This window comes from Gymnoscopelus braueri, assembly GCF_963280865.1.
Source record: "Gymnoscopelus braueri genome assembly, chromosome: 3".
In the NCBI taxonomy this organism is placed as follows: Eukaryota; Metazoa; Chordata; class Actinopteri; order Myctophiformes; family Myctophidae; genus Gymnoscopelus; species Gymnoscopelus braueri.
In genome coordinates, this window is record NC_137612.1 from 26,182,117 (window position 1) to 26,195,872 (window position 13,756).

Below are 13,756 nucleotides of genomic sequence, written 5' to 3' on the forward strand. Positions count from 1 at the left end.
CTACATAATTACTTTTGCAAGGTCAGTGCAGTTAGTCATTCAATCAGCGGAAGCTCAAGCAACTTTGTGCCTTGCCAATTCAAAAGCTGTATGGGCCAAAGCTCATTCTTGTATTATGCAGCAGTTGCATTGAATGGTCTACCCACAAGCATTAAGTCCATTGGCTCGCCTGCTAGCTTTAAGTCCTCTCTTAAGAGCTGGCTTATTAGCAGCTCGAGCTGAGGTAACCTTTTATCACTGTTTTTATTCCACGTGTTACCCCACGCTCAATGTCTGTAGCTACACACTGAAGAACGCGGTGTGCCTAATCGTCTGTGTACTGTCTGTCCGCAATGTGCTTTATAATTGGTCTTTGTCTATGCAAACTAGGGTTTAACATTTTCCGGGAAATAGCTAATTTTAATTCCCGGGAATCTTCAGACCTTTTCCCGGGCTTCCCGGGAATTCCCGTTAAAAACTACCCACTAAAATGCATTTATATGTAGATACTTAATTAGCCAATTTTATATTGAGGTGCCCAAATGTCCCTATTGTGTCCACCTATGAACTTGCACTAATAATGACTTAAGTTGATTTTTTTAATCATATAAATATAATATATAAATATAATATAGTGCCCTGGCGGAGATCTGCCCTGCAGCGGGTGAAGACAATTAACTTAAACGAGGAGCTGCGCTGTGCACCCAACACGCACTCAAACAATGTCAAACTCTAGCTGCTGAAATAAACGTTCCATTTGTATCATTATTGACAAGAGAATTTGCAAAAGGATTATTTATTTATTGTCCATCAGAGCGCCGGTGAGGTCACAGCTTATCTCTACTTTTGTAGGATATTGATTTGATAGCCTAAACTTGTAATTTGTTTGCAGTTATTAATTTATATTAGGCTACTTGCTGGATATAGACTCCATTTTGGGATGTTGACTGTATGTTGTCAAATGTATTAATCTATATTTTGTTGTTGATCAAATGTCGGGTTTTGTAGTGTGATTTTGATGTGCACATGCATGCGCTGCCATAGCCCTGAAACATGACTGTCATACCAGCCTGATCTCCAGAGAATACCGTAACATTGCACGGAACGAGTGCACTTCATTCCGTGGATAGTCGCCTCGGAACTCCCAAATTGCGTGCATATGTACGGCGAGTCCCACGGTGGGCGTAACCAGTCGCAACACGGAAAAACCCGGAAGCAGAGCAGTCCGCACAATAAAATTTACGATTCTGTGCCTATCGGTACATAACTCAAACGGCGCTGAGTAGGCACAGGCGAATGTCCCACCGTTCAGGACGGCAACTCGATCGCCTTAGCTCCCTCGGTGGTCCTTCACGGGGGGACAATTCGCCTGTGACTGCGCGCCTCCGAAATGGTTTTGTCACAAAGGCAGCGCCGTACCATATGCACGCAATTCGGGAGTTCCGAGGCGGCTATCCACGGAATGAAGTGCACTCGTTCCGTGCAATGTTACGGTAATCTCTGGAGATCGGGTTGGTCATACCATGACAGTCATGGTGCCGAGTCCCCCTGGTCTAAAGTTGTGTTCGATTTTTTCACATTGCCATCTCTCACATAAACATAAACGTTCAGATTTCAAATATAAAGTGCTTACCACCGAGCCACGGATGTTACAAGGCGATGCGGACCGCGATGAGTACCCGTATCTCCCGTATTGTTCAATAAAAAGCATTTTAATCCCATCGCCGGCCATTTTCTTTTTTGTTTTGTTTTTGTTTTGTAATGTATCAGAGTGCAATACACCTCCCAACCATTAGTGTCGCATGGTTGAAAGTATCGGAGACAATTTGGAGAAAATGGCCGGCGATGGGATTAAAATGCTTTTTATTGAACAATACGGGGGATACGGGTACTCATCGCGGTCCGCATCGCCTTGTAACATCCGTGGCTCGGTGGTAAGCACTTTATATTTGAAATCTGAACGTTTATGTTTATGTGAGAGATGGCAATGTGAAAAAATCGAACACAACTTTAGACCAGGGGGACTCGGCACCATGACGCTTGTATACAAGCGTCATGTGAACCATGGCTAGCGCTGCCACTGACAATCAATGAGACAGACAGCTGTTGTGCAGTTCACTTGTTCTACTGGGTAGTTCTAGTAAAATGGTAGTTTGAACGTTCTAAAATGCAAGTGTAGGTAGGGTAGGCTACATTAATGATGATTAAAAAATCGGACCACATCGGTCTAATTCTCTCTCTCTCTCTCTCTCGCACGCGCTCTCTCTTGCTCTCTCTCCAGTCTCTCCTCTCTCTATCAAAAGCATTGCTTGGCTTGCGCGCATTTTAAGCTGGAATATAGGCTCGAAATCAAACCTACCCACTGTTTATGCAGCGTTTCACTTGATGTTGAATCTCAACTAGTCAACTGGTGTCTACTGTTTGACAGCAGAGGAAACGGTGAAATCAGCGTGCGCAGGGCAGGCAGGGGGGCATCACGGCCACTTGTGTTTTATTTTGTTCATTACTGTTACATTCAGTGCGTCCCATATTGGCTCTCACAACGGGACGATGGGACCCTGCCCTGGTCGGCAACGCGGCAAGTAACTTGGCTAATTATAATAGTAATTCCTCCGCGCTGTAGATAGGCCTTTCTACTAATTAGTATTCATTTCTAACAAGAAAAAAACGGGATCACAGGAACCGAAGTCAGTTCCAGGGACGGTAAATAACCTCGGGATTCCCGCATCCCGGGATTCCCGGTGTTAAACCCTAGTGCAAACCTTTTTCAATTTAATTGCACACTTTTGATATCTCTGACCTTAACAAGATTGGAGAGTGAAATGACTTATGTATCACTCTCAACTAATACATCAAATCATCTCCACAGACTCTCGCAATATGAACCTTACTGACCGAAGGTGTTATTAAACACAACAACCTTTTTTCAGAGTCTCAATATCAGGTTACCCACTGTCTTCCTTCATTGTCAATATTAAAGATCCACACATCATCTCATCCACACGTTGTACATTCTTTTGAGATTTCAGGGGTCATTTTCACCCTTTGCCCATTGAATAATGGCCGGCACATCCACCGGCGATTAACACATTGGGTGCCAGAGGTTTATTAAAATATTATACGTTGAGTGCCAGCATTTCTTCCATCCACTTGCGTTATACATTTCGTGCTGTGAGAAGCCCAGACGCGGAAGTGCATGTAAACAAAGCGTGCGTGCGAGACGGCGGAGGGTCCCGACTAACGCCTGGAACAATAATATTTCCAACGCGATCCTCCATTGCAGCGTGATCGCCGATCGGAAACGGCTCGTTTCCACCACATTAAAAAGAAATGGAGATATTAAGCTTTTAATCAAGGAGATAACATTGAAAACGCCGACCGGAAGGATTTTTGACATGGAGCCAGATCCAGCCTCTTCTTCTCAGAAACTCCTTGGGTGATGTCAAAGTTTCGTTTTAGCGCCCCACGTGGCCCACATGTATAAAAATAGAATTGGGTCAAAAACGGTCCGGACCGTTTTCGGCACTTCTCGTTTGGACCCTCAAAAACGGTCCGGACCGTTTTTGGCATTCAATGTGTTAAGCACCAGTACTCATTGTTCCTGCCCTCATTCAGAACAAGACCCCCCATATTACCCTAGCATCTTAAAAATGTAGGTGGCAAAGGTGAAAGCAGTTCACTGCTTTGTTGCTTGAGATTCAGATTTACTCCTACTAAGTTATGGGAAATGGCTTTCCTGCATTTTGATGTACACCAGCCCAGAAGGCAGAGAGGCGGAGATTATGTTTCCCCCCTGTTTTTGTGTCTGTGTCTGTGTGCACAGCTAGTCCCGGAAACGGCTGGACCTTTCATAGTAGAGCAGATAGTAGGAACAATCGTTCACTTTGTGATACAAGCGTGAAAATTGGCATGAACATTCCTTTAGGTCAACTCTTTGACTTTTTTAATCGAGCCACTCAAAAATCCAAGATGGCGGCCATTTTTCAAGATGGCCGATACCTTAGTGGGCAGTTAAGTGATATGATAGTTTATTTGGTGATACAAGCATGAAAATTGGCATGAGCAGTCTCTGTGGGTCACTTGACAATAGGCCACCCACAGCTACTTGAAATTTCAAGATGGCGGCCATTTTTCAAGATGGCCAACACTTTAGTGGAGCATTTAAGTTATATAATGGTTCATTTGGTGATACAAGCATGAAAATTGGCATGAGCAGTCTCTGTGGGTCACTTGACAATAAGCCACCCACAGCTACTTGAAATGTCAAGATGGCGGCCATTTTTCAAGATGGCCACCACCTTAGTGGACTAGTTAAGCTTAAGAAATCATTTAGTTGGTGATACAAGCATGAAAATTGCCATGAGCCGTCTCAAAAGGTCATTTGACAAGAAACCGCCCACAGCCACTTGAAATTTCAAGATGTCAATCTTTAAATGATACCTTTTCTCATAGAAATGTATTGGGTTCCTCAAAAAGCTCTGTCAAGAGAGGTTGTTTGACTGTGTTTTGTCTGACTCCTCGCCCACGACCTGTCCAGTTTGGTAAGACCTGTCAGGAGTTGCCTCCCACCGGCATAGCTCTCAGGGTTCACTGAGGTAGGCCTAAACAAGCTCCCTTACCACGACAAGGTAACAGTCACAAGGGAGGATATATATATATATATATATATATATATATATATTGTTTTTTTTAAACTAACAGCCATTACATGTGTCAAATAAATACTAAGGGGTGGGGAGGGATACAAAAAATAAGATGAATAAATTAGCACAGTTGTGGTGCTGATAAGCACAGTTGTGGTGCTGAACGGACAGTGCTCCAAAATTATGAGTAATGGCTAATACTGAATGGCAATAGCCACGGAACCATGACAAACGATACTAAGGAACTAAACTGAAAATGTGCTTCACTGTTAGATATGGCAGTGGAAGGCAGTGGAAGCAATGTTACAAAGTAACAACTGAAAATTACACAGTAATAGACTAGATAAAAAGTAAAACATGATGCGTCGATGTGACGAGGGGAAGCCGAGCCATAGGCCTCCACTTGAAAACACAGAGGACAACAGGGAATAACTCTGGCAAAATAAACATGCAAATAGGTTCTAGCAGGGGCAACTACATAGGCATGTGAAACTGAGTCCATATCTGAAGCAGTTACACCTTCCAGTACATGCCTTGGAGCACCCACATTTGGTCAACTCCCAACAACTCTCCGCAATAGGTGGAAGTGGAGTCCAGAAGACTTTCCACTTCTCGTCCTGTTCCACCCATCCCCAGTCAGATGGGCTCGGCATTTGTGGATGTCGCTTCAATGCCTGTCCCCACACGTATCCAGCCTCATAAGAAGCATGTTTGGCATGCTCTTTGAGTGCTGCTTGAGTTGGTGGGATCAAGTCATATTGTCTTTGCTTTCTGGCAAAGAGATCAAGCCTGGCCTCGTTCACAGTTGTGACATCGCTGGACCGGTCATACATTAGATCTTCTTGGCCTCTTGACATGGATATCTTTGGTATCTTCAGTGTCTTCAGCAGATGTAGATGCTCTCTTTTGGGCCCTTTCCAGCTCTGTGTTGTTGAACCTAAGTTTACAGCTTGAATTATATTTTGCTCTGTTTCTTGTCGATGTGCTTTCTATGCCATCACCTTCATCTAGTCGGGTTGGACTAAGTAAAATAGGCAGAGCATTGATCTTATGAAATAATGGAACATTTCTTGCAATGGTATCATAACCAGTACGATCGTGCTCTCTGTTGAATAAACTCGGCTGAATGAGTTTTTCCTTGGTGACCTGCTGACAAATTAAACATCTGTCCCAGTTAGTTTTCACAACTGTTATGATGGCTTCTGCCATGTCTGCAGCATAGGCAGAGGCCGAGGGTTTATCCTTTTACCACCTTTTACCAAGCACTTTGATGTATGGGATACAACTAAGTTCGTGCCTTAACCCTACACTTAGTTCGATCGTTCATCCAATGCCATTTAAATCCTGAGCGATCTGTACACCATCCGGTTAACTAAAACCCCATTAACCTTGGCTCGGCTCTCCCGTGCTGGCACAACCTGTCAATTCAGGTGCGGCTATCTAACTGTTTTGGGGTAAATTAGACAGCATTTGGGATACCAACTTTCAATTAGCTGACATTGAACCCCACTCTGAGTTTAACAGCAGTGATATATCACCAGTGTGCCCTGGTAGTGCAGATATTCACTCTTATCTAATCTATCTATGATCAACAAATCAACACAACTATATTGTGATGTGTTAAAAGTTGTTCTTTAGCATAATAATAATAATCGTATAATCGTCCTTAATGAAGAAAAAAAACATAAATTTCTATGAGAAAATGTATCTTTTGAGGATCCAGGGGGCGGCCATCTTGAAAATAGAAATGTAAAGTGGCTGGGAGTGTTTTCTTGTCAAGCAACCCTTAGAGACTGCTCATGCCAAATTTAATGCTTGTATCACCAAATAAACCATTATATAACTTAATTGCTCCACTAAAGTGTTGGCCATCTTGAAAAATGGCCGCCATCTTGAAATTTCAAGTAGCTGTGGGTGGCCTATTGTCAAGTGACCCACAGAGACTGCTCATGCCAATGTTCATGCTTGTATCACCAAATAAACCATTATATAACTTAATTGCTCCACTAAAGTGTTGGCCATCTTGAAAAATGGCCGCCATCTTGAAATTTCAAGTAGCTGTGGGTGGCCTATTGTCAAGTGACCCACAGAGACTGCTCATGCCAATTTTCATGCTTGTATCACAAAAAAAACCATCATATCACTTAACTGCCCACTAAGATGTCGGCCATCTTGAAAAATGGCCGCCATCTTTGATTTTCAAGTGGCTCGATTAAAAAAATCGATAAATGACCTCTAAAGATGATCTGTACCAAGTTTCACGCTTGTATCACCAAGTGAACGATTCTCCCAAAATATTGCTTTTAGCCGCTGCACTATCAATGTCAAACCTTTTTTTGGTGTAGCGAAACCAGGTTGCTTTACATTTGGCCTATAACTCTTGTAGGTCCTACAATCAAAAATGGTCCCAGGATTCTTGGACCATGAAAAAAATCCCCATCCAGGCCACGTCCAATTCAGCCCATTTAGTAGTCCCCCCATTTAGAATTTTCTAAATGCATTTTCAAAACACACTTTCTGCTATTACTCCTACACATTTTGTCTAGAACTCACACAAATAGCTACACATTTGGAGTCACGTGATCACAGCAATGTGTCCACGCAAATGCGTTTGTGGGTTCAGTCGTTCAGATGTGGCCCATATAGACCTTGTCTTTTATGAGTGCGCCGAGCTCCGCTTGGAGAGAGACTGAAGCACACAAGACCCTGTCAAACCCTTTCTTTGTCTTGTTTGGCCTCTGTCTGACCCTTTTCTCTTTCTCTGTCTCTGCCCCATCTTTTTCTCATCCCTTATTTCTCCATCCTTCCCTCTCAGCTGTATTACGAGTTGCGCCCCACACGACATGCATGTAAATCAACAGTTGATTAATGGCATCCAACCCGTCCTTTACCCCAGTACATCATGGGCCCATTCATCCACACAGCAGCACGCCCCATGACGCACTAGTGCTCATATGCACTAGTGCTCATGCTATTGATTGATTACCTAACTAATCAACTCGATTGAGTGAAACACTTTCTTTTTCCTTTGATGAAAAGGCTGTCACATGGGGAAAATTGTAGATTAGTTGGATTGTTTGTAGTCTTCATTGATTTTGCACCAGGGATATATGTCCTTTGTATTTCATTTTGAAGTATGATAACAAGTGGCATTGTCCAACATACCTACAGTATATAAACCAATAAACCTCATAGTGCTTTCAACAACCCAAAGGGCATGAATATGGTGCTCAAATGACTCCGGTGAAATTGGTACTACAAAGGTTAGTATGGAGGACATGTTTTTATATTAGCGGCCTGCTAAAAAAAATCTCGGCTTGGTTGAATGCTTGATTCAATCACTTTTTATTTTTGAATAATGACCGCTGAACTCAATAACAGACCGCTGTCTAATCAAAGGCTCGGAGCACCCGCTCATATGTATCTGCACTGCTTGATTTTGTGAGTGAAAAAACAAAACGTAGAGATGTACAAATAATGCTTTTGGTGTATATTGGTCCAATGGTTTGTGAGGTAAGCACCAGACAGGCAGACCGAGCATCTAATAGATGGCTGGACTCCCTGTAGTTCCACACCTAGTCTTACCTTATGCAATGCATTTTTTTCCTGGCTTTGCTTCGTATCATATCAAAGGCCAGTGTATTGGTCAGGGATAAACACTTAAAAGGTATCATGATGGTTTCTTTCTAGTTGCATGTTCAAAGTGAATGTTGAGGCTATTCATTCCGTTTTTCAGTAAGATTTTTGTGGCGCTTTTATTGACATGGATGACAAAGACCTTTGAATATGTGTGACTTCGCACAGATGCTCTGGCTTAGGGGCCCCTGAGATCTTGGGCCCCTGGCCCTAGTCAACCCATTCGGTAATCCATCCCTTCCTGATATCCTCTGAGGTCCCTCTCTGCTATTTGCACCAGTAATGATAATAGCCATCTGCCTGTCCGGTCCCTCTGCAGTCGTCTCCTTGACTACAGGCCAGGGCTTTCCACCTGAACAGACATACTCTGACAAACCAACTGGTGGCTCAACTGTAACCTCTGGCTCTGAGTGATTAAGCATTTCTTCTTTCTCTCCTGTTTTTGGTGCTCCCGCTCTCTTTGCTTCCCTGTTTCCTCGCATTCCTGCTTTCTCTCGGTTTCTTGGTGCTCCTTTAACTTTTCTTTCATCTCCCTTTCTCCTATTCCGTTTCCTCCTTTCCTCTCTTCTTAGTCAGGGGATATTAGCAGAAAAATGTCCAATCTTGGAATAAATTCCTTACCAAAAAAAATCTTCACCAATGTGTTTGTAAAAGTGTCTAGTAACACAAAATCTCACAAAGACTGAAATGCAGTTTCCCTAGGGGGATTTCTGACAGCTGCTGAAAGTTGGGGTACCCACCATAACCTTATGCAGGGGAAAAAAAATCAAAATTTAATTCTGTTTTAAGTAGCATGTGAGGGGGCAAACTAGGGTGTTTTTATGATTCTGAATCGATTGCAAGCATTTGTTTTGCACCAAAACCACTCCTTGGGCTAAAAACAGCCCAATCTCAATGGGCTTTTTACACAAAAAGTATACCTGGAAAAGGATGGCTATGGCCGTTTTTAGCCCAAGGAGTAGTTTTGGTGCAAAACAAATGCTTGCAATGGATTCAGAATCATAAAAACACCCTAGTTTGACCCCTCACATGCTACTTAAAACAGAATAAAAAAATATTTTATCTTTTCCCGCATAAGGTTATGGTGGGTACCCCAACTTTCAGGAGCTGTCACAAATTCTCCTAGGGAAACTGCATTTCAGTCTTTGTGAGATGTGTTACTAGACACCTTTACAAACACATTGGTGAAGATTTTTTTTGGTAAGGAATTTATTCCACGATTTTTTAAATATCCCCTGACTATCTGTTCAGCTTGTTCAACCCAGCAGGGCTTTGAAATTGAGTCTATATAGGAAGTGACAGTTCATATGAATGGCCTGTAGTTACACTGTTTTACTCCTGCTGGTGTCAGAAAGATTTTTTCTCCATTCAAGTGGATGGGTTTTTGACGAACTTTAGACTTGATTTTCTTACCTTAAAGATGCAGTGCAGTGACATTTTCGGTAATTTTATTTTGAAGATTCAGTCTGAAACGTCGTCTCAACCGACTCTCAACCAATCAGAAGGTCCCATCCCTTCAGGCTATGGGACGTTGGAATCTCAATCACTTCAGCCGTGCGCATTGATTGATTGATTGATTGATTGATGTAGTTTATTTAGTAAGACATGAGAATAGTACATGACAGTACATAACAGTACATGGAAGTACAAATTCACAACAGGGCTAGTGTTTGTTTACAAGTGAGAGAGAGACGACCAGTTAAGCATGTTTGCTTCTACGTGGCTTATTTCTAACCTATAATGTTTTCAGATACATATTTTAGTGTGCAGATTAAGTTTAAAATGAGTAATACACCGTCTGGATGTCATCTTGAATGAGATTGAAAACGGAGTAGCTCTGTAATTAAAATCAGCTGTGTTTGAAGAACGTGCAGCTATGGGAATCAAACAGGTGCATGTAGTCAAGATTCATTTATATTCATGGAAGCTGCGTTATGTCATCACGCAGCACGTTTTTGTTTACAGGAAGTAATTAAGATTGGCTTTTTAGGGACTTTTGATATAAAAATACACAAAAATGGGTTTACGGTCTGTAGAAACCAATGGCGTCACTCTGTCAATTATTTTTACTGTCTATGGTTCAACCCCTAGCTTCAAAACTTCAATCAAACGGACCACCCTGGCAGTCATATGATCATTCTGAGACCCTTGTGGTTCTGGAAGAGATTTGCCTATGACCTCTACTACAGATGTTTATCCACGTAGTGGTCTGACATTTGAAGGGAGCAGAGATTAGGGTAATTATATGAGATTTGCGTTTTAGAAAATTTTGAAAAAACAGAAATAAAGTAATGGGTACAAGATCCGTTCTTAATTGCACAACATGCAGAGAACTACAATATACATTTCAAGACTACTTAGAGTGGATAGGTGCCACAGTTGAATGGGGAGACAAGGAGCTAGTAGCGTATCAAAGGTGCAGTTTTTTGTACTTTGTGTCCACAGCTATTTATCCTTTTCAAAATTCATAAAGCTTAAAAGAATGGTGGATGAGAGTTATATGATGAGTAGTCTTAGATTAGAGCATCCTTTTTTCTGTTTCTCTGCTACCCCCACCCCTGTAACGTGGCACTCAGTTTACACACACATTTACACTTAACCCATTGACTGTCAAAAAAAATTCTGGCCGCGTTTGCCCACTGCCAGAGATTTTTAATTGAAAAAAAAAAGTACTCAGGAGCCGAGATACAGAATCTTTAAGTTTTAAGTTAACAAGGAAGTGGATAGGAGTCTAGATCTTCAAAAAATCATATCCCCTTGGTCTTTGGGTCGAAAAAAATTGAAAAAAAAAGAATATATATATATATATATATATATATTTCTTTTTATTATTATTATTATTTTTTAAGTTCACGTAGATCTACGCGACTGGCACGTGGCGGCTTTAAATAGGTTCGCGTAGATCTACGCGATTGGCAGTCAATGGGTCAATTAAAGAACCACAATGGCGTTTTTTTTGTGACAGATTTGTACAAAATAGACAGCATACCCATATGTGGGCGTATTGGTCGAATCGGCGGTTCTGGACAACCGCCGATCAGACCGCCTCGATGCCGGGCATGAGTCATGACACTCCCTCAGGCCGTTGGTGACACTCACGCCGAGATACGTGAACTACAGACGGACACACACTCATAGATATTTTGCGCATTTATAGTATAATATACTGTATGTTCCTGTGTATGTATACCCAGTATAGTTCATTTAATTATGTACAGATTTGAACTTTTGTTAAAATGCAGATATTTACAAACAAGAAAACCAGTGTAATTTTAATTCTCACGTCAATCTTGGATTGTCTCATCAGAGTTCAGTTCTCTCTCTCCTTCAGCTACTGTCCAATAGAACAAAAAGTGTTTCCCTCCCGCTTGCACTGCTGGCAACACGTGTCCACTATGTTCCCCTGGAGATAAACCATGGACGTGTAACAATAATTCACACAGGGTTTATGGACAGGACTTGGGATTGGCTGAATTTTATGATGTAGTAGATTTATACTGTGTGGGAACTGAGAGGAGACAACAGTTCCAGAGCCTCTGGTACAGAGGTCACTTCTCATCGCTGTCGGGCAGAAACCTTGTATCTGCTTGTATCTCTATATTTCAACCGTTTATGTTTTTCGTAAATTAATGCCATACGTCATACTATAATGTCATACAAGAGTAGCAAAAATAGCCGATACAAGCTCACAACGTGCCACAGGTCCAGCTTGGAACCTGGAACACAGGTTATTTTTTCAGTTTTTCTTAAAAGTTAACGGTTTTGGACGTACAAGGTTTCCAACCGACAGCGACGTTCTGCAGGTGTAAGGGAGGTGTTTATCACCAGACTAGCCAACAATGAAATTGTCCAGACTACAGATGAGACCACTGTCTATTTACTTCTCTCTATTCTTTTTTTCTTTCTTGCCGTTCTTTCCTTGCTTTCTTTCTTTCATTTCTTTCCTTTCTTTATCCCATATTGGGTTCAGTCACAGTGGTTATTAACCGCTTAGTTGTACTACCCCTTTGTACTATTTCGTACGGCAAATGGCGAAAATAGCCAGGCTTTGTTTTGATCCTTGGTACTGTGTAGTGGTTTTTGCAGGTCCCGATAGTCTCACTCTCTTGGTTTGGCAAAAAACACATCCAGTTTTGTAGGCCGGTGTTCAGATGATGAAATTATTTCTATATCAGTCTGGATCAGGCTTATTATGAATTGACGAGAATGTTTTTGGGACCCAATGCGTGCTGTGCACTCAGCATCATGCTGGGAACAAAAACGGGAACAAGTAAGAGCACAAACAGATAAACATTAAAATATGTGCTTCTGCTCTTTCTTCTTGTGTTTTTGTTTGTTGTTTGTTAATTCTCAGGGAAGAGAGAGAGGCAGAATAATGCAATTTTGGTTGGACACTTGTCTGTGTGCCCTCTCTTCTCAGCAGGTGTTTCTACTGATTAGGGAGACTGTTCTGTCAATATTGAAACGTGGCCTAAATGTAAAACTAAAAAGCATTTTCTGTTTACTTTTGTCTGGCAGATGACCTGGCTAGTAAAGCCAACATCATCATCGACCCTGCAGAGATCCAGGCCACTTCCATGGACGACCTGGATGAAGATGAAGAGAGTGGAGCAGCACAGGTTTATGTTTGTTTATTAGAAACCATCTGTTCGCTGTCGGGTAGAAACCTTGTATGTCCAAAACTGTTGCTTTTCATGAAATGGAGGGGGGAAACACACACACGCACACGCACACGAACACACACACTTAACTACTTTCAGTTTCACTTAAGACATTTTCAAAAGTAGAGAAAATCGCAGATCTACAAGCTCACAAAGCGTCAGCGAACTTGTAGATCTGCTATTTTGATATTTTGTGCAACACTGCTATATGACAAAGTACATAATAATTGAGAGATCTGTTAACTCATCCTCAAAATCAGAAATAAAGAAATTGGGTGTACAGCACAGCTCTCTATCTGTATCACATATTCCAGAACAGAAAAAACTAAAACAAAATAATATCTGAAAGTCACACACCAGGGGTATATGTTCTGTACCATGGTGTGCAAAGTGGATACTGTGCATGAGTGTTGGTTTAGTTTCTTTAACCACATTAACCCTGGTGTCCCTATTTTGTGCATATCATTTAAGGCTAAATGTGTCTAAATATTTATTTCTTAAAACAAATATATATATATATATTTTTTACATTAAAAATTGCAGATCAACGAGATCACAATGTGTCATGTCGCTATGCGTTAGAGCCATAGACTGTAAAAAGAATGGACGATGGGAACGTGACGTCACCCATTGGTTTCTACAGATCGTAAATGAAGCCGATTGTTCAGGAACGTGCATCCTCCATCTTTAATATATACAGTTGGGCACGCCGGAACTCAGACGCTATTGCTTGAGACCAGACATGTGACCAGGGAACCGGAAAACAACCCCCAAAGAATGCTATTGGTTGGGTAGCTTGTCAATCAAGAGCGGGGCGGGGAATTGTTTGTGGAATTG

The 13,756-nt window shown here is 41.7% G+C and overlaps 1 protein-coding gene across 2 annotated transcripts in view; it reads left to right on the forward strand.

Annotated features, from left to right (window-relative positions):
* rnf123 (ring finger protein 123) overlaps positions 1-13,756 on the forward strand; it is a 202,847-nt gene that overhangs the window by 26,925 nt on the left and 162,166 nt on the right. For both annotated transcript variants that reach the window (XM_080423938.1, XM_080423937.1), the window contains exon 22: positions 12,777-12,877. In XM_080423938.1, the coding sequence (XP_080280064.1) occupies positions 12,777-12,877 (101 nt within the window). The remainder of the gene's footprint in view (positions 1-12,776; positions 12,878-13,756) is intronic.